This window comes from Meriones unguiculatus, chromosome 6 (genome assembly GCF_030254825.1).
Source record: "Meriones unguiculatus strain TT.TT164.6M chromosome 6, Bangor_MerUng_6.1, whole genome shotgun sequence".
Classification (NCBI taxonomy): Eukaryota; Metazoa; Chordata; class Mammalia; order Rodentia; family Muridae; genus Meriones; species Meriones unguiculatus.
Window position 1 is genome coordinate 130,743,226 of NC_083354.1, and position 22,968 is coordinate 130,766,193.

Here is a 22,968-nt window from a genome sequence, read left to right on the forward strand (position 1 = left end):
ATTCCTGTGCTCACAAGGCGCTTCCTGACCTTCATTTCTTTCTTTCTTTTTTTTCTTTCTTTCCTTTTTTGTTTCTTTCTTTTTTCCTTCCTTTCTTTCTATTTATCTTTCTTTCTATTTTGACATTATTTGATTCTTAGGTGTTTATATTTTATTTTTAGGTTTCATTTTTTAAAAAGATCTATGTAATTCCTGTATTATTAGCCCCAGTGATCTGGATGTAAATATTTTCTCCTTCTTTGTCATAGACTCTTATTTTGGCAATAACATTTTCTGAAAATGCCATTGAAAAAATATTTTTAATTTAACCACGTTACATTAAAGCAAAACAATATTTCCAGGTAACGTTAGCCATTATGAACAAATCTGTAGTTGCAAAAGGTATTTTTCTAGCATCTTAGACAGCCAATGATGTCTTCTTTTGCTTAGATTACCATGATAGCAAGTCAGGTAGATAGACATGACAATTTCTTGTGTTTGAAAATTTATAGATGTAGAGAGAAGGAGAGAGAGAGAAAGACGTATATCATCTAAATGGTGATTTGGTAAAAAAAATTTTTTTTGAGAAGTTTGTCTGTTAAATATACATTGACCTCTTACAGTATAACTCTTGCAATATAACTTTTCCTGGCATATATAAATAAATAGCTGTTCAATCCAAGTAAAGTGCAAAAGACAGATTAAAAAATAAAAAGCTCAGTCGACTCCTGTCATACGTTCAATGCACATCCCATCTGTCTTTCTAAACAAGGATTGATCATCTTACCCCATGTCCGCTCTCTTGATTATCTTTTTTAGGTATGTAGATTTCATTATGTTTATCATATCTTATAGGTCTATATAAGTGAGTATATACCATGTTTGTCTTTCTCCTTCTGGGATATTTCACTCAGAATGATCATTTCTAGATCCCACCATTTGCCTGCAAATTTCATGATTTCCTCCTTTTTGATTGTTGAGTAGTATTCCATTGTGTAGAAATACCACAATTTCTGTACCCATTCTTCCGTTGATGGACATCTGGGTTGTTTCCAGGTTCTGGCTATTACAAATAAAGCTGCTATGAACATGGTTGAGCAAGTATCTCTTTTGTGTACTTGAACAAACTTTGGGTCTATCATGAAGATAGCTGATAAAACAAGATCAGATGAATGGGGAGGAGGTCCCCCCCATCAGTGGACTTGGAAAGGGGCACGGTGGAGATGAGGGAGGGAGGGAGGGACTGGGAAGGAATGAGGGATCGGGACACGGCTGAGATACAGAGTTTATAAAATGTAACTGATAAGAAAAAAATAAAATTAAAAAAAAAGCTGATTTGGCCTATTTCTACCTTGGTGAACCAATGTGTTCATTCTGGTTACTTACAGGAGCATGGGGAATCAAAGACAGCTGTGTCACCTCAGTGTCGGTGACAATGTACAGAAGATGCTCCCCAGAGCTCCCTCCGCGTTTACTGAATGTATTACCTTGGAAGGGGGCTCACAACTTAGTTTGACGAGCCTCCATCTTCTCCTCAGGAGCAAAAATTTTAATATTTAGAAAATAATGATAATTTGAATCATCACTATGAGAGTCAGCATGTCACCATGCCTCTGCATTCCTCTGTAGTTAGCATAATAATCACACTGAGACTTAGATAGTAGTTGGTTATTAAATCAAGGTCTAACTTCTTGACGAAAATGACAAGGTTGTTAAGAAAGAGGAAAAGAATAGGATGTGAATTCAGAGACAGTAATGATGTTACTGTTTTCTTTAAATAATTGGATTTGAAGAGAAGATAGCCCATACTGGTTAGAACAATAACTAAGTGCAATGTGACAGGTATCATATTATCATCTGAGGTGACAAGAACTAATTCTCAGTAGACTGTGTTTCAATGCTTGAGTAAAGCCTAGCAAGCACAGTAAGGCCAACTGTTTCCACACAGAATTTTGTTAGACTTTCTCCCAGGTTATTCACAGATACCTGAATTGGGAGAAGGGCAGAGAGCATTGAAACCAAAGTAAACTGTGACATGCATTTGTCTAAATAGTAAACATATTCAATTTCAAATAAAATATATTGTGTTACATGTATGGGTATTTGAAATATAGTAAAATTTAAAATGAATTAAAATGCTCCAGAATTGAAAGCATTAAAAAAAAAAAAAAAAACCTGTGTTTTCTAGTATCAAAAATTTGAATAAGCTTTCTTCTGAAACACTCAATAGAAAATTATTTGGCATCAGATGTATCATTTTTCTTCGATTTTTGTTGCATTTTGTTTTTTTCTGGCAAGTATTAATGATTTATATGAGAATACATTATGTTCACTCTAATTAATAACTCATTAACTTTGTAAACAGCTACAGCAGGGCAAATCTTGACTAAGAATAGACATGAATTCTACTCTAAAACAGGGGGAAGTAAAGCATTTTGGAGAGTCAGATAGGAGAGAAAATTAACTAAAATGTGGAATCTACAGTGGTTTTTTTTTTCAAGATAAATTTGCTTATATAACAGTTATCATTACAAAAACCTGCAGCTCTAATGTAGCCAGAGAAATATGACACTTCTCTTCAATCCTCAGCAACTGTAGCATGGAGGTCCTATGTATGTACGAAAATACTTTCTCCATATAAAATGCACATGCATTTGTGGTAACAGCCCCCTCCCACCACCAGGCAGGACCTTGTCTGTGCTTCTTCTGATTTGCCATTTAAGCAAATCCTAAGACAACGACAAATGTAAAACTAAAGTATTTTAGCATGATTTTAATTCACACACTATGGTTTGGTGACTGAGGGGTTTTCTAGCTAGTTTATTATGAAGTATTAGCTCTCCCTCAGGTTTTGATGAAAGAAAATAAGAATACTAAATTAGCTTCTGAACTGCCCAATGCATGGTTACCTCACCAGTGCTGTCCACGCTTGAATAAATGCTGAGCATTGCTCTGGCTTGCTTTGCAGGACCAATGGTTTTGGCGGGTGAGAAACAACAGGGTGATGGATGGATACCCCATGCAAATTACTTACTTCTGGAGGGGCTTGCCTCCCAGTATCGATGCAGTTTATGAAAACAGTGATGGAAATTTCGTCTTTTTTAAAGGTAAGCATGTTTTCTCAGGCTGGTTCTGTTGTACATTTATCATTTTGTTTAAGGCCTTGTAAAGCACAGAGAAGTTAATAAATAAATATTATTAAAATTATATAATAGATTTTATGAAATGCACCATATATTAAATAGAAACATATGTGAAATAAAATAAGTATAATGTTTATTTATGCAATTTATACTTTCATTTCCAGCATTCTTGTGTGTAAGTAGAAATTTGGTGACATCTGCTTTATAATGATTTTAGATTTGGATTAAATGCAATGCCTTTAGAAAAGTAAGGCATAGAGAAGGACCAGTACATGCTTTCAACTTCAGTTACTTAGAAGGTGAGGATACAGCAAGAGAATGGCTTGAACCAAGTAGTTTCAAAATAATATAGCCTGAGAATCTTAGTAAGACCTTACCAAAAAAAAAAAAAAAAAGAAGAAGGAGGGAAGGAAGGAAGCAAGGAAAGAAGGAAGGAAGGAAGGAAGGAAGGAAGGAAGGAAGGAAGGGAGAGAAAAGTAGAAAAAAGAGGAATAGGGAGAAAAAGTGAGAAAAAAAAGAAGTGGCCATTTCCTATCTGTTTGTTTCTATAGTATTTGAAGTTGCTGACTGCTATTTGTGGTGAAATCTATTTTATAACTCAGAGTATATAATCTTTGTAGTTTTATTGTATTTATCAGTTTGTGTAAACAACTTCTAACAAACTAAGACATTAACCATAAGGGTGAAAAAATGTTGGAGCTAGCAAAGTCACCCAATGATCAATACTCTGATAGTGACTTAATTATTATTTATCAGAAGAGTGAGTGTTTATCTTACAAGTGCTACCAAGTACCTAGCTTGCAAAGTCAATAACTTTGCAAAGTGAATTGTTCCTCTGTCCTTAAAACTTGACAATAGATAACTTTAAATGGGGCTATGGGGTACAGAGGCCAGACAGAGTGCTAGAGAACCGAGGGAACTGTGGCGACAAATCTAAACGGGCTGAGACCTGATGTGTGGACGAATCATGACTCCTGTGTGATCCGTGGTCTTCGGGTGCTGAAAATAGACTAAATAGAGGACTCAGTTTGAGAAAAAGAAAGAAGAGAATTTGAAGAAGAAAAAGTAATTATTCACAGGATTGACTAGACTTTGTTGTAATGATGGGTGTAGTGGAAACAGCTTGAAGGCAGGGTGCGTGTTTTATGTTATATTAAATGACTGTATGCTTGGAATACTTTGCTTTCAAGGATTATCTTGATGAAAACAGAAGAAGTGATATGTCAGTTATACAGTCACAGGGGTTCTGTGGTTATGTTTTATATATACATATATATATAAACTAATATTATCCTTGGGAACTAGGCAGAATTCCTTGTCTCAGTTTACTTATTGGGGATTATGATCCATATTATTCCCTCTCTCTGGATTACTTGAACCTCTAAATTATTGTTACATATGAGTAATTGGCACATGTGTACCACCAGTGAATGACAGTTACAGTGGATGCTGCTATGATTCTTAGCATATTATTGCCCTCCTGCTATTTTAGAGCAGGCATAACTGGAATATACACATATTATACCTCTATGAACAATGTATGAAAACCATTGTTGCCAGGCAAATTGGTGTTCTTAATTGGGTTCAAGTTGTATCAGTAAAATAACTTAGAAAGAAACTAAGAAGAAAGCTTAAGCACAATTTTATTAGAGATTGAGAAAAAAAGCAAAGCAAAGGAGGCCAGCAAGCAGCCAAGTGTCAGAAAAGCAGTAACAAGGGAGAATGTTCGGGGTCGTTTTAAACATGAGTAAGAATGTCCTGTCAGTGAAAGTGTGTCTAGGCTTTGGTCATGATCTAAAAGAGAAACTTATCTAAAAGAGAAACTTTTGTAAAGGAATGCTCTAATTTTCTGAGTAACTCAGACAAACAGTGTGCTTGGTAAAGCTGACAAGCACAGTTCTGTCTGAAATTTCTGCAAGGGACTGCATGAAGAGGAAGAGTAGGTCCATTATGGCATTAACTGGATAACTTTCATCCCATCACATGGCTTTGGATGAGTCATTCCTTCTGAGGTTTCCTGGCCAGGTGGTTGAGAGGGTTATCTAGATTAACCCTTAAGAAAGAAGACAATGTTAGACAGTGCTCCAGCATTTGGAGCTGACCAGAGTGGAAGCTGGTCTCATGCTTATCGTATTGTACCACAGTCCCTGAGAGCTCTGCTTTCAGGCTTGTCGTTTTTAAAGCCCAAGGAGTGGCAGAATCTGGACTATTTATTTGGTGTTACCAGGAAAATGGATGGGGTTGAAAGCTTCAGTGGCCTGGAAGACCACTCTAACAGTACCTGAAAGTGGTGAATATTAGAGGCGTAGGACGCAGAAGGAAATTTTCCTCTCCTCCACTCTTCTTTGGCATTGTGTCTGCCCAACAAGTTGTTATTCTCAGGATCAAAGTATAATTTATGATAATGATGCAGGTTATAAAAACAAGGAGTTTGGGAAAGCAATTATATCTAAAGTGCCTACGGGAAAACTACAGGTCACGAACCAGGGTGTGAGGGCCCTTTGCTACCTCAGGGCTGTTTCGCTTTTATTCGCTTTGCTTTTGTTCGCTTTCATGTGAGCGGGTTCGCCCCTTTTCTTTCATCTTTCAACAACTTGTATATAAATCACACCCTCAGACTATTCTTCCAGACACTGGAAGATTATTTAAATATTTAAACTTAAGTTATTTAAATATACCTTATTTAAATACACCTTTTTGATAACACATTTCACTTGCAAAAAAAAATTTAAATTACTTAAAAACCTAAAACTTTCAAACAAATTTCATCAGGGTGGGTTTTCTTCATATTTTCGGATCATCCCAATAGTTTCAGTTTAGGAAAGAGAACTGGTTGCATAGTCTCTACTTAGTAGACATTTTAATGAAATAATGCCTGTAAGTGCTAATTAAATGTCAGTAGGAATTACAGAAAGGGTGGCCATCACAGAGGTTGACAGTACCTTCTGCTTCCAGCCACATAGTCAAGCTCAAGAAATTAGCCAGGATCCACAATGAGACAGAGTGGGGGATTTAATTACCTAAGAATCATCACTATAATGGTTCTGCCTAACAAATATTTAAGGTAAAACCTCAAGTACTCAAACCATTACTATGAAATTGATCTGGAATGAAATTAAAGAATAATCACAGGTACATAACTATGAAGCATAAAATGTAACACAATATTCAGATATTATTTATCAGATTCTTGAAGTTTACACCTAGTGTAAAGGGCAGGATATCAAATAAAAAGCATCCACATTGCAAAAGAACACGGAAAATTTTTCCCACAGGCCAGTTTGTGCCTATGTTAGAATAAGATGCAGTCAAGTGAAAAATTTACTCAAATTGGTGAGTGAATATAATAAGGTTGCAAGACTGTAGAATTAGCAATTGTTTTTACATATCTCGAATGATTATGAAGAGACTGAAACACTGTAAATTTAAACTAACAACCTAGCCTGTCTTATTTGGGGTGAGGACAGGAAAATTCTCAATAAGAGGAAGGGACTTAGTTTTTATTTATTATGTCAGTAGCCTGCAACCAGCATCCCACCGTGTGATATGAAGAGGGACAAAGAACTGTTCTTCATGTAATCGGTTCCACAGCAAAAAGGAGGAACAAGCTAAAGGAGAAGCAAGCTCACCTATTTCCTTCATTACACTGGGCTAAATAAACCTCCTTACTGTGAGGAGGGAAACTGCACTATGCTCCAAGAGATCTAGTATGCAAACGAAAGCAGACTGTGTTTAATTTGGAAAAAAAAATGCTTCAAAGCAAGAACTCTGTGGGAATTGTTTTCTACTACCTATTAGCGAAGAAAAAAAAAAAAGAAATGCCATACCATTTAAAAATTTCCATATCTCTGGATGAACTGCAAAACAATATGTAGCACTTACACACACCAAAACTCCACTAACCAAAAGCAAACAAAGCTCAAGTGAAGTGTGTGTCGTTCACGGGTGCAGCAGCACTCAGTACTATCACAGTACGAAGCATAGTCACATCTATCGGTAAAGTCATTTTTGTTCCAGTCAAAACTTTTACAGGCTTCATTGTAGTATATGAAGCAGCTGCTAAGTTAACTATGACATTCAGACACAAAGACTCAACATACAAAAAGAGCCTTAGAGATAATTATGTAAACTTGAGTCTTATTTGAAATTATTGCTGAAAACAGTGGTTTCCATGAAGGTAGAAAACTAGATACCTGTGAAAAAGAGTGGCTAATTGAGAGATACACTCAAAAATGTATCTAGAAGGAAACTTTTTCTTCAGAAATTTCTTCGAGAGGTACAGAAAAATTTCAGTAGGGGAAAACGAAAGCCTTTTCAACAAGTAATTCGCCAAACATTGGCTAGCTAAGCTCAAGACAAATAAACTCAACTCTGTACCTTGTGTCATACTTAAAAATGAATTCACAATAGCCTCATCCTCCTTCTGAAACAGTTGACTCTCTGAATGTTCTAGACAAATATTGGCCACATCTGTGAGTTTGGTTTAAGAATTATAATGAGATGCCCCTCAACTGAAGAATGGATGCAGAAACTGTAGTACATCTATACAATGGAGTATTACTCAGAAATGAAAAATAAGGAAATCATGAAATTTGCAGGTAAATGGTGGGACCTGGAAAGGATCATCCTGAGTGAGTTGTCCCAGAAGCAAAAAGACACACATGGTATATACTCACTCATATAGACATACAACATAGGACAAACCCACTAAAACCTGTGCATCTAAAGAAACTAAGCAAGAGAGAGGACCCTAACTAAAATGTCCAATCCCCATCCTGAAAGGCAAAGAGGATGGACATCCGAAGAAGAAGAAAACAGGAAACAACCTAGGAACCTGCTACAGAGGGCTTCTGAAAGCCAGAAGAAGAAAACAGGAAACAACCTAGGAACCTGCCACAGAGGGCATCTGAAAGCCTCTGCCCTGCAGACTATCAAAGCAGATGCTGAGCCTGATGGGAAACTGTTGGGCAGAGTGAATGGAATTTTCTGTAAGAAGTGGGAAATAGCAAGAGCTGGAGAGGACAGGAACTCCACAAGGAGAGCAACAGAACAAGAAAATCTGAACACAGGGAACTTCCCAGAGACTCATACTCCAACCAAGGACTATTCATGGAGATAATCTAGAACCCTGACAATGCAGCCACTTCTGATGAGAACTGATAGACTAAGATCAGAAAGAAGGAGAGGAGGACCTCCCCTATCAGTGGACTTGGGGAAAGGCATGCATGCAGAAACGGGGGGAGAATGGGACCAGGAGGGGAGGAGGGAGGGGCTTATGGGGGGATACAAAATGAATAAAATGTAATTAATAAAAGTTAAAAAAAGAATTATAATGACAAAATCAAAATCTACTATGAATTTCATTTTCTTCTTTTTAAAGACACTTTAAAGAACAGCATTTAGTGGTGTGTCACCAGAATACACAGAGAATCCTCAAAACTTAATTTTACAAAGCTCAGTAGCATATGGATAAAATTATTATCAAGGTTAACATATAGATGACAGATGAAAGTTGGGGAAGTGGGAAGGAATACAGGCAACCTGTGTTATTCCTGGAAGACAAAATTATCCATTATTTTAGTTATTTGTTATTTGGCAGAGGCAGCTATATGTATATATTAAATTTTGTATATGTCACCCACAAAGTACATTCTCTCTATAATTTCCTCCTGAATAATTAGGTATAATGATAATGAAGTAGGGCCCCTCATAGCACACTTCTTTCCTGCAACTTCTTGTGTTGGCTTAAGTTCTAGTATTAGAACTTTCAGTTGAATGAGGAATTAATTCTTAATAGAGTGGTAACCTATTTACTGAACCTATATTAAAAACAACAAATAATCTTAATTTAATGTTACATACTAGCATCTTGAAAATGGTTTTTCATGTATTTTCTAATAAGAATATGTGCTGGTAATAAGTATGAAATATTTCAGTAATCACATTTTTGCATAATCTCAGCATGTTATATTTAATGTAATTGTTGTTCTATTTTATGTATTTTTCTAGTATTTATTTATTATTTTTAATGTTTTGCTATTAAATTATATATTCTTCAAAAGAGCCCTTACGTTTTTGTGACATGAAGGAATTCAGGAGTTGACAAACATTGTAAAATACACTAAATGTATAAGTGCAGAGTTATTTCTGAAAGAAAGGAAGGCAGAAAAAAAGAAAGGAAGAAAGAAAGAAAGAAAGAAAGAAAGAAAGAAAGAAACGAAGGAAGGAGGGGGAGGGAGGGAGGGAGGAAGGGAAGGAGGAAGAATGAATGAAAGAAACAAAGGAGTCATTTCTGAGGATGGAGACACGGCTTCTTGCAGAGGACCAGAGGTTAGTTCCTAGCACACATGTCAGGTAGTTCACAGTCACCGTGCCTCTAAACCAGTAAATCCTCTGGTACCAATATTCACAGAACCATACACAATCATATGCATAACTAAATAAATGAAATTAAAAAGAAGTCATTGATTAAGGTCTCACTTAACTTGCTGAGATATTCCGCAGTGCAACCGTGTACTTACGAGTGTGAATGGGGGTATGAGTGTACATGTAAAACTGACCGTTTTCAGCATGTATTTGCTGTATGTTGTATGTATATGATTGGGTTACATTTATACTTATGATGTCTTATCCCTTATCACTCTACATTATGTTTGACAAGTAACACTCAGTGCTTCTCCTTTATTGGGAGAAGCAAATTTAGTCCAAAAAGACAAGAAATAGAATGTGCTGTCATGTATAGTACACTTGCCTGTTAGGAAAACAGGGGAGTCTACTGCGCACATGATTCTGGAGACCTGGCGTGTATTCCTGTGGTACAGCTGGTATTATAAAATCACATTTGGGGAGCATAATCATGGCAGATGTTTACATTAAAATACAAGGCACGTTGAGTGAATGTTTATGACATAATGATATCAAAAATAATCTATGTAGAAGATAGAACTGATAAAAATTTTTCCTCAAGAAGCTTAATTTTAAAATGAAGAATGAGTACTGTCAAAACAATCATTTAGAAATTTGTCTCAAAATACTATTTTTGCTGTCACACAATAACTTTTTTAAATTTATTTTTATTTGTTTTTTAATATTAGTTACAGTTTACTAATTTTGTATCCCAATTGTATCCCTCTCCCTCATTCCCTCCCAATCCTACCCTCCTTCCCTCCTCTCCTTCTTGCCCCTTTCCAAATCCACTGATAGAGGACCTCCTTCCCTTTCATCTGAACCTGGTTTATCAGGAATCTTCAGGACTGAGTGCAAAGTCCTCCTCTGTGGCCTAGTATGGCTGCTCCACCCTCAGGGGTGGGGAGAGAGAGGTCAAAGAGCCAGCCATTGAGTTCATGTCAGAAATAGTCCCTGTTCTCCTTACTAGGGAACTCACTTGTATAGTGAGCTACCATGGGCTACATCTGAGCAAGGATTCTAGATTATATCCACACATGGTCCTTGTTTGGAGAAACAGTCTCATAAAAGACACCTTTTGGTCCTTGTTGAGCTCCTGTCCTCTCCAGGATCTTCACCAACTCTATATCTGACAGAGGGCTAATATCCAGAATATATAAAGAACTAAAGAAGTTAAAAGGCAATGAATCAAGAAATCAGATTAAAGAATGGGGTACAGAGCTAAACAGAATTCTCAGTAGAGGAATACAGAATGGCAGAGAAATGCGTAAAGAAATGCTCAATGTCCTTAGTCATCATGAAAATGCAAATCAAAACAACCCTGAGAGTTCACCTGACACATCAGAATGGCTAAGATGAATAACTTAAGTGACAACACATGCTGGATATGTTGTGGAGAAAGGGGAACCCTCCTCCACTTGCTGGTGGGAATGTAAACTTGTAAAACCACTTTGGAAATCAATCAGTTGCTTTCTCAGACAATTGGGAATAGCGCCTCCTCAAGACCCAACTATACCACTTCCAGGCATATATCCAAAAGATGCTCAAGTATACAACAAGGACATTTGCTCAACCATGTTTGTAGCAGCTTTATTTGTAATAGCCAGAACGGGGAAACAACCCAGATGTCCCTCAGTTGAGGAATGGATACAGAAATTGTGGTACTTTTAAACAATGGAATACTACTCAGCAATTAAAAATAAGGAAATCATGAAATTTGCTGTTACACAATAACTTTAAGTAATAATTTTTTTTACCATTTTTTTATAGTTTCATTTAAAGAGAAAAAAAACATTTATAAAATGGAAAGTAGGATATTTATTTGAAGGTAGAAAGAAACTCATAAAATTTGAGAAGAAAAAAGTCTTTAAAAGATGTGTAGCAAATAGTAAGAATCAGAATATTCTGAAAATAGAACATACCAAACTGGCCAAAAGTTGCTTATTTCAGAAGTTTCTGTTCCTTGCATTTTACTTCATTTCAAATGAACCAGCATTTTTTAATGTTGCTCACAAATTATTGCTATTGGAAGATTTAGAAGTTCAGGTAAAGTCTGAGATCAAAAGAACTTATTCCTTACACAATCCAGTGATTAAAGAAATCTATAAGTAGCTGAGCGCAAGCACCATTTATTTCTCTATGAGATAAGAGGTACAATAAATTTTCAGCATTCTTACCACATGCAAAAATAGATAGAACTTGTGAATAATGTTACTTGTTTTATAAGTATTAGTTGAATTCTAGCTTGTAAAATTTTGCAAGAACTTTTTCATTTAAATAGAATACTATAATACAAATGCATATCAATAACTTTGTGACATTTTCTAAAATATTACACATGCCATACTTTTTTAAATTCTCTTTGTTTTATTGGTCTTACAAAGAGCATTAAATTGTACAATAAATTGTAATATTTACTAACTGAAACTTTCCATTTATATCATGTACTTAACCTTATGAATATTCAAAAATCTATAAATATTATTACTGTTACTTTCATATATAACTGAAACGTCAGCCTTCTAACGTCAATATTATTTTTATGTCTAAAGGATTTTTTTTTTCATTTTCAGAAACTCCTTTCACACCCTTTTATTTACATTTCCTAGGAGCAACAGACACTGCGGTAGGAAGTATGGTTTGTCAGAAAGGGGATTAGACTTCTCAAAGAAAGATGCTTATCTGATAGAGGATGTTCTAAGGGAGACCTGAGCTTCACGCTCCAGTGATTGTAACATTGACATAGAATTCAAAAGTCTTTGCTTGTCTGATGATATTGTTGAACCTACAAAAATAAATCCTTCAAGGATGTTTCACAACTTGCAGAGTTTGGGTGTTTATCTATGAACTCTTGACATACAGGTGAGAGAAATTAATCCATATGTTAAATGATAAGCAAAAACATAGATATGTGAATTTACTGTTGGTATGGCACATATATATGCTAATATATATACATATATATTATATATACATATTTTATATTATATATAATACACACACACACATATATATACACACACACAGAGAGAAATCTACACATATATAAAGTAAGTAAATTGGACATCATTGTATATGTATTCAAAATCTGATTATTTCCAAAACTCTGAATGAGAAGTGTCAGTTTACATTATATGAGTTAGGGAAGGGAGTCCTCCAGATAGGACCATGATCTCAGAGCTTATATTTGGTAGAGCTGTTGCCCTCCACTTTCACTTAACTTCAAACCTGTTAAATACTGCCCTAACCAAACTTACAACAATATAACAACAACAACAACAAAAAAAAACCTTTTAAACAATATTTTCAACCCCTTGACGTTTTCTCAATGAATATATGTTTTATGCAAAAATTCACCTAATAAATATTTACTGACTGTTGCACAACAGACGTTTTGTTGGTTTTATTTTAAATTTTTAAAAACATCGTCTCACTAAGTAACCTTGGCTGTCCAAGACCTCAGTAGGCATACAGACTGGCCTCAAACTCACAGAAATTGTCCCATCTTTGCCTCCTGAGTGCTGCAGATAAGGCACATACGACTATGTTTACCTCTAGTTAAGAATTCTTTGTTAGAAAATTAGCCACTCCTGAATTTTTGTTCATCTCTCTCTGTTCTTATCTTTTCTTAATGGATCTTGTGATTAATTTTTGTTTCTTTAGTTTAGATTTGTTTTTTTATTTGAAAACATATTTCTATTAATCACAGTTTATTCACTTTGTATCCCAGCTATAGCCCCCTCTTTCATTCCCTCCCAACCCCACCCTCCCTCCCTCATCTCCTCCCATGTCTCTGTTCAAGTCTACCGATAGGGGAGGACCTCCTCCCCTTCCCTCTGACCCTAGCCTATCAGGTCTCATCTGGACTGGCTGCATTGCTTCCTCCATAGCCTGGTAAGGCTGCTCCCTCATCAGGGAGAGGTGATCAAAGAGCCAGCCACTGAGTTCATGTCAGAGACACACCCTGCTCCCATTACTAGGGAGCCCACTGGAAACTGAGCTGCCATGGGCTACAGCATGCATGTATGTAACCTATAAGTTCCACAACAGTGAGAAACATGTGTTGACTTCCTCAGTAAAACTGCATCTTCCATTTCACTGACTGTGTCAGGCTGTTAACAAGCAGATCATGACTGGATAAGATTGATGATTCCTGTGAAATTCCCTGTGGCTTCTAATAGCTAATATCTTCTCTCCTGTTATTTCTGTTTATTCCTTTTATTTAACATTCCTCTTTGCCTTTATTCTGACTCATTGATATTCTCATCTTAATTCCTCAAATATACAACAAGGACATTTGCTCAACCACGTTCATAGCAGCTCTATTCATAATTCCCATAATCTGTAAACAACCCAGATGTTCCTCAACAGAGGAACTGATACAAAAATTGTGATACATTTACACAATGGAATACTACTCAGCTATTAAAATCAAGGAAATCATGAAACTTGCAGGCAAATGATGGGAACTAGAAAAGATCATCTTGAATGTGGTACCCCAGAAGCAGAAAGACACACATGGTATATATTCACTTTAAGTGGTTTTAGACATGTAATATAGGATAAATATACTAAAATATGTACACCTAAAGAAGCTAAGCAAGAAGTAGGACCCTGGATAAGATGCTCAGTCCTCACTCATAAAGGCAAATGGATGGACATTGGAAGAGGGAGAAAACAGGCAATAGGACAGGAGCCTACCAAAGAGGATATCTGAAAGACTCTACCCAACAGGGTATAAAAGTAGATGCTGAGACACAAATTTTGGATAGATGCAGGGAATCTTATGAAAGAACAGGGAGATAGAAAGACCTGGAGAGGACAGGAGCTCCACAAGGAGAGCAACAGAACCAAGAAATCTGAGCCCAGGGGGCTTTGCTGAGACTGATACTCCAACCAAGGACCATTCATGGAGATAACCTAGAACCCCTGCACAGAGGTAGCCCATGACAGCTCAGTCTCCAAGTGGGTTCCCTAGTAATGGGAACAGGGACTGTCTCTGACATGAACTCAGTGGCTGGCTCTTTGATCCCCTCCCCCTGAGGGAGGGGAGGCAGCCTTACCAGGCCACAGAGAAAGACAATGCAGCCAATCCTGATGAGACATGATAGTCTAGAGTCAGATGGAAGGGGAGGAGGACCTCCCCTATCAGTGGACTTGGAGAGGGGCATGGGAGGAGAAGAGAGAGGGAGGGTGGGTTTGGGAGGGGACAAGGGAAGAGGCTACAACTGGGATACAAAATGAGTAAATTGTAATAAAGAATATACAAAAAGGAAAAATAAAAAAGAAAAGACAATGGAGGCCTCCCTTTCTCAGAGGATAAAGGGATGGGGAAATGGCAGAGAGGGGTTTGAGGGTTGTACTGGGAGGAAAGGAAGTAGAGGAGCTGCAATCAGACAGTAAAATGAAGATAGATAGATACATAGATAGGTAGATAGATGACAGAGAGAGGTAAATTGATTGGTGTATAGGTAATAGATGAAAGAGACAAAGGAGGGGCTTTGTATTACTGACAATATGAATGGCATTCAGGAAACAAGTTCTAGTGACCCAAAAAATCAGTTGACTGTACTGATACATTCAATATGAAAAAAATTAACATGGTTGATGATGTGATCAACTGAATGAGTTTTATACCACCTGTTTGAGTAAGATTAATGAGAAGATACTCGTAATTGCCAACTTGACACAACTTGGAATCCCTGAGAAGAGGGAGTCAATGAGGCTCTATCAAATTGCTGTAAATGCATGACTGTGTCTGAATCACGTAATGAATGTGAGAAGACCCAGCCCTCTGTGGGCAGCAGCAGCTCCTGGGTTTGGATTTGGGGCTGTGTAAGTATGGAGAGGGGCCTGAGCACAGTGAGCATGGATGCATTCATTTCTCTTTCTGCTCTTTACTGTGGATGAGATGTGACTCACCATTGCATGTCCGAGCCACCTCGTCTTCCCCCGTAATGATGAATTATAAACTGAAATTGTGAGCTGACATAAACCTTTTCTCCCTTGAGCTGTGTTTGTGAAGGTATTTTATCACAACAGAAACAGGTCTTAGGGTAAAGTAAGTTTTTCAGTGATAAGTTATAATAGTATATGCTGTCTGGTTTTCCAGAGCTATTTGCATTGTCAGGAGGTAAAACCTTTTTGTTCATTTGTGCCTCCTTTTTCTCTGTCCTTATCTTTTTATTTCTAAGCCTTTCTATTATTTTAGGCATAAACTTTGGGTCTTCTTCCAACATTGCCTACTTTTTCCTATTCCTTGTAGACCTTTTAAAAAGACATTTCTTTTTAGAATCCCTTTTATGTATATGTAACCTCTATATACTTTTCCCAGAGAGCTTCACAGAGCCCTAACTTGTCAAATGCTACTTGATGCTTATAACCTACAAATTGCTGCAATTATACTGCCATATACATTTATGTCTTCCTGTTTGTTCATAGAGATTTCTCACTAACATCTCACACTTTTTTTAATAGGATATTTCTGTGAAGCTCTGACTATAGATGTGGAACTAGCTCTGTAAACCAGGCTGTCCACAAACTCACAGAGATCTGCCTACCTGTCTCCTGAGTGCTGGGAATAAAGACTTGTGCCACCACTACCTTGCTAACAGCTCACACTCTCAATTTGAATATGCGGCTTCCCATACATTTCTAATTTTATTGTTTTTATTCAGTAATATTCATATTCTCTTGCCTATCATAAACCATTTTACATAACTGTCAATTATTTTCTATGTCATTTGAAATAAAAATTCAAGCCCCTATAGAATTCCCTGTCATCACCTATACATAGCCTTACCATCTAAGCTGCAAGTGTTTTTTGATAACTACGCAGCAAACCTCCTGTTCTGCCACTCGCTTTTAATATTTTTACCATGCCAAACAACCTTTAGTAATCTAGTGTCTTTGAATATATATGTAAATCAAAATTGAATAGAGATTCTGTTATGAATTAGAATCCCAGCACTGGGGCGATAGAGACGTAGATCCTGGGCCTCGCTAGCCAGTCAACTGAGCCTGCTTCACCAAGCTCCAGACTTGAGAAACTCTGTTTCATAAAACAAGATGGACAATCTCTATGAAATAACACCTTATTGGTCTCTGTCCTCCATGTACATGCATGTGCACACATATGCAAATGATACCCCTCACATACCTGTACATACATATACATACACATGCCAAAGGCTGAATGCGGGATCTTCCCTGTATTCAGTACAAGATTTTCTCCATCCTAGGAATGTCCTCTTATTCAACATATGCACTTTTTCTCTTCATGGTTGTTTTCTATGAGTTTCTCCTCTTGTTTTAGTTAAGTCTTCCCTTAATCCCCTCACTATACTATTAGCATTATCAGACAGGAAATGTCCTTCTTGTTCATTCCTTTGCCTCTAGTACCTTCTAGTATCTTCATCAGAAGATACAGGAAGTTAGTTATTTAATGATTTTGTTTAGTTGATTCTCACAAAAGACTACTCTTATTATTTCTATTTTTTTGTCTATCACATATTTTCAAAAGACCCCAAATAATTTTTGAAAATTATAATTTATCTCATCCATTCCCTAAATAGGTCATCCAAAAGGCTTTATCAATGGCTACAGATACTGTGGAGCCCATTAATTGGTTCTCAGTGATGTTGCCATGCTCATTGTTGTCCAGTGATCTTTCAGTTCATTGATCCCAAATGCCTCTTGCTTAAATTGTTCTTCCTGATGTTCTCTGCACATGTATCTATAAATGAAGAATGATTATTCCAATGTATCATAATCCTTCTCTGAAGGGGAGATTGAAATTTTATAAAAACAAGTAAGGCATAATGTCTATTAGTGAGGACATAAACTCATTAATTTCTGAATCTCACTCCCAAGGGGTAATGGCTAGTAAGAGATTATTGCATCATAAAATGTTCAGCAGAAGGGAAAAGGGGGAGGTAATTCTTTGAGGAAAAGGATATTTACTGACTTTAATGTAAGTGTCTCAATATTTTTAAAAGTATACAGTGTAGTCATTCCTAATCTGGCCCTTACAAAATTGACTTTGTGATTTGTAGTAACCATTTTTGTTTTTCCTGTGAACAGGATTCCTGACAGACAATTTAAAGGAAGCACCTTGACTTTGACTCATGGTTTTGGTGGGATTTTAGAGCACCATAGTGGGAAGGCAGGGCAGGACAGCTAGAGTGCCTGTGTGGCAGTGCAAGTCAGACCTAATGGCAAGCATCAGAGCAGAGCAGGCTTGCCCCTAGTGATTTATTTCAACCAACCAGCCCTACCTGATGCACCAAAACTCTCAAAATAGCAAGATGAAAACCCCATGTTGAGAGCACAGGCCATATATATAGTAAGAAAAAAGAAGTGAACATCAATATTAAGGTTTGATAAATACAAAATAAGTCAACTTCAGAAAACAACACCTAGGGAGGGAAAAGCGACAACATAAAATAGTTTTCTATCAACTAAAAGATGAAACTACTTTATATGATCAGTTGAACCTACAGGTAAGAGTGAATGTATTAGTTGTGTTATAATGCTGTGAAGAGACACCATGAACAACACAAATCTTTTAAAAGCTTTACATCTTGATCAAAAGACAGAGCCTGGTTATATTTTTCAACTGGGCCTGATGGTAGATATATTTTTGAGTTTTATAGTCAACCCTCAATGATCCACCTCCGCCTATTCAAACAAGGCTACACCTCCTAATCTTTCTAATATTTCTCAAACAGTTTATCACCTGGGGACTACACTTGTAAATAAATGAGCCTACTGGGGCCATTTTCATTCAAATCACCACATTAAAGAAGCATGCAGTTGAAAATATTAATGACCCAAACAGTGAAATACTCAGATAAATGTCAAGTTGAAATCAACTTTAAGTGAAGTAAGAAATTGTTACTGGGGTGGGAGTGGGGAGTCCAAAATGGCGACCAGTGTGCAGGGGCACTGAATCGAGGGGCAGAGGATCCAGGACTCAGAACCCAGTCAGTGGACAGGCGGCTGGATCTAGAGTATTGAACTTGGGGCTTCCCAAGAACGCAGGGGACATCCTAAGAGTTGGGGCCTATAGGATTCATCTTCCCAGTCCCAATATCTCAAACTGTGAACCCTGGGATTTTCTGCACACCCTAGGCTCAGGGATCATGCATTCTAGAAGCCAGACATCAGATCCCTCCTGGTCTCCTGAGGGCAGCTTCAGGTTTCCAGGGATACTTGGGGCTGATCAGATCAAAGCCATTTCCCTGGTCTGAGATTCATGGAAACCTGGTCCGCCTGCACTATCCACATATGATAGCTAGTAAGGAGCTCCAGGTCCAAGGACTCTCTTCTCTAGCAGCTTCTCTGATCTCCCCTGAGGTTGCTTCTGGATTTCTGAGAGAGGTTTCCCAGTATCTATGCCATGGTTCTGCTGGTCACCCCTTGGAGACCAGGCAAACAGAGAAAGTGAACAGATCCTTGATCCAGGATTGCGCAGCCCAGACAAGTCTAATTGGGAGAGACACAGAATCTGGTGTGCTTGTGAGCTGTGACCCAGCTCCTTTCTGAGACACCCAAGATTGCCACCCGTGCCCATCCCATGTGGGCACCTGCACAAGTGTTCCCACACCCCAATCTGTACTTGCACCTTGCCCTGCCCAGGCAGGACCCCTCACCTTCAACTCACACTCCTGCGTACCTGCATGTGCCCTGCCCTTCATGGCACTCACTCCAGTGCCCAAGTCATGCTCCTCAACACAACTGCATCATTTTCCTCCCTTTCTTAGCTGCATCTGAATCTCCAGCACCTGTTCTTGAGCCCCTAGACATATCTCAACATCCCATAGACTACTCCACACTCCAGAGATAGGTCTACCCAGTCTGCAGGACAGGCTCCAGGAACAAACACTCGAGGCTACAGACAACCAGATGGCTAAAAGCCAGCATAAGAATACAGCCAACAAAAACCAGCACATCATGGCTTCACCAGAATCTCCAAAAAATCAATGATAATGCAGCAGAAAAACAGGAAAATGATTTTATCTGTGATTATACAGTTATTAGAGGTACATAAACAGGAAACGAACAAATAGAGATCATCATGGACAGACAGGAACCCACAATCAAAGAGGTGAAAGAAATAAAATCATTCAAGACATGAAAATGGAATTAGAACCAATAAAGAAAACAGAACTGAGAAAACCCTGGAGATGGAGAGGGAACTTAGAGATCAGGAACCACAGAAGTAAGCATCAACAGCAGAATACAAGAGATGGAGGGGAGACTCAAGTGCTGAAGATGCAATTGTAGAAATCAATATCTCTCTCAAAGGAAACATAAAAACAAAAAAGTTCCTGACACAAAACATCCAAAATATCAAGGATGCCATGAAAAGCCAAAGCCTAAGAATAATAGGAATAGAAGAAAAAAAAGATTTTCAGGCTCCGTCCAGAAAATATTTTCAAGAAAATTTCCCCAACCTTAAGAGATGCTCTTACACATACAAGAGGCTCACAGAACACCAAATAGACTAGAGCAGAAAAGAAATTCCTCCCCCTACATAATAATTAAAACTAAATCTATAGAACAAAGAAAAATTAATAGTGGCTGGGGAAAAAGGCAAAGTAACATAAAAAGGCAGACCTGTCAGAATCACACCGGACTTCTCAACATGAAAGCCAGAAGGGCCTGAGTGGATATCATGCAGACAATAAGAAACCACAGATGCCAACGCATCTACTGTACCCAGCAGAGATTTCAGTCAATGTAGATAGAGAAAACAAAATATTCCATAAGTAAATTTAAACAATAAATACACAGCCACCCATCCCTACATAAGATACTAGAAGAAAAATTCCAACCCAAGCAGATCAACTACACCCAAGAACACACAGGATAAAGACACCATCACAACAAAAAACCAAAAGAAAAACAGCACACAAACACACAATCAACACCAACTCCACAATAAAAGGAAATAACAATGATTGGTCACTAATATCTATCAACATCAATGGACTCAACTCTCCTATAAAAAGACACAGACTAACAGAATAGTTGCAGGATCCAATATTCTGCTGCATTCAAGAAACACACCTCTATAACAAAGATAGATGCTGCCTCATAAAAAGGGCTAGAAAGAGCAATCTGGAGTAGCCATCCTAATATCTAATAAAATAGACATTCAACCATTAATCAAAATAGGTAGGAGGGACACTTCATTCTCATAAAAAGAAAAATCCACCACGAGGGCATAACAATCCTGAACATCTATGCCCCAAATACCAGGGCCCCTGCATTTATAAAAGAAACATTATTAAAGCTTAAATCACACATGGATCCCAACACATTAATAGTGGGAGACTTCAACACCCCATTCTCACCAAAGGACAGATCATCTAGACAAAAGGTAAATAGAGAAATAATGACACAGAGGTCTTAAATCAAATGAACATATAGATGTCTACAGAATTTTTCGTTTAAACACAGAAAAGTATACTTTCTTCTCAGCACCTCAAAGAACCTTCTCCAAAATTGATCATATAGTTGGGCACAAAGGAAGACTCCACAGATACAAGAAGATTGATGGAGGGGGATACAACTGGGATATAAAGTGAATAAATATTAGAAAACTGAGAAAAATAAAAAATAGGAATGGCTACAGGGTGTGGCATACTGAGAAGGAAGTAATGGGTGCCATTTTTAAAGTACAGTTATATTTGAGAGTTTTGTTGGCTGTAGAAAATTTCAAACAACAACAATTAGCAGAAGTCAGCCTGCTTTTTGCGTATTATACTCTGCAATTTTGAACAGTATAGGTTTAAACATTTCCTCTTTTTATGTACCCTCATAAGCTTTATAACTCAAGTAAGCACAGAGTCAAAACAGGGGGACTTCATTTGACTAAAGACACTTGAAAATGTCTACATAATGTAAGGAAAGTATCAACCCACTAGAAATGCTTATGCAGAATAGATGTTATCATCCTAAAATCAATTGGGCACATACTAAGTACAAACCACAGGAAGGCACCAGCAGGAGACCGTAGAGGTAGGACCTTTAAAGCCCAGGGAAAGAATCTTTGACTTTGAATTTTTTTATAGCCAAGCTGTGGATTTAATTTTTATATTACCTCACACACTTGTACTATATTATCAGTAGTTTTTTTTCATTTATTTATTTAGAATAGCTGATTAAATATATATTTAAATATATATTTAGTACTTATTAATAATATCTGTTTTTGCAGATCACACTGATGTTTGAGCAAGAATATCAGTATTCTGGATATGACTGTGACTGGCTTATTTCTGGGATGTCTTGCATAGTATCTTACATGCATTATGCTTATGGGCACCTTGTAATTAATGTTTTACTAATACATTCTGTATGTATATTTCTTTCATACAGGTAATAAATACTGGGTGTTCAAGGACACAACTCTTCAGCCCGGTTACCCTCATGACTTGATGACTCTTGGGAATGGAATTCCTCCTCACGGTATTGACTCTGCCATATGGTGGGAAGATGTCGGCAAAACCTATTTCTTCAAAGGCGACAGGTCAGTTTGTGTGTGACACACATTAGCAGCTAACCAATGTGAAAAGTGATGTGAAAAGTCAAGGTCTCTGTTCATGCATAGACATTCACTGTGAATGATGACGGGCTCATGTGTAAACACAAGGCTACTATGCTAGAAACTTGTATTGTAGATATTAGATTACAGATAAATTTCCATCGTTATAATATAACTCATTTTTACCAAACATACCAAATATAGCTCATTTATGAATGTAGACATGTCCAGTAAACTACGTTGTTTCTTTTTTCCTGATTTTAATATGCTATGTAAGCTATAAATAAATACATATGGACACATATGCACATGTACATGTGTGTCCTTGTTATAGATTTTCCTATGTCATTATTTATTTTTTGCAAAATTTTGTTAACAATTGTTTTTTTTACTTTGTATACACTTATTACAATTTTCAAATAATTCCATTTACTTATCAGTTCTGCAAGTAGGACCAAGAAAAATAATGCTATAAAAATGGATTCAGTTTCTAATGACATAATATCCTCAGATAGCAGGCAGCAAATGTTGGAAAATATTAATAACTCATCACACTCCTTTCCAGATATTTTACTACATCCTGTTTTCTTTTCCATGTCATTGTTAACAGTCTCATATAACACAAATAAATTGTACATCCTAATACCCACAGTTGGTACCCCATGATGTAGTTAAAATATGAAGTAGAATTTTTGTTACTAACTTTGTTACTAATTTGAACTAAAAGAGTGGAATGTCAGTCAGGTTGAGAATTAATATTAAACATCAGAGGGTATAAGCAGTTACACTCACCGAAAATAACTCACTGCTGTATTCTTGCTACTGCTCAGTCACTGCATGTGTCTCCTGCTGCTCTCTCACTGCCTCTCACTCACTGCTCTATGCTGC

General features: G+C 37.1%; 1 protein-coding gene across 1 annotated transcript in view; it reads left to right on the plus strand.

The window, feature by feature from the left end:
* Mmp16 (matrix metallopeptidase 16) overlaps positions 1 to 22,968 on the plus strand; it is a 255,964-nt gene that overhangs the window by 217,116 nt on the left and 15,880 nt on the right. The window contains exons 7-8 of the mRNA XM_060386026.1: positions 2,948 to 3,086; positions 21,915 to 22,065. Coding sequence (XP_060242009.1) covers positions 2,948 to 3,086; positions 21,915 to 22,065 — 290 coding nt within the window. The remainder of the gene's footprint in view (positions 1 to 2,947; positions 3,087 to 21,914; positions 22,066 to 22,968) is intronic.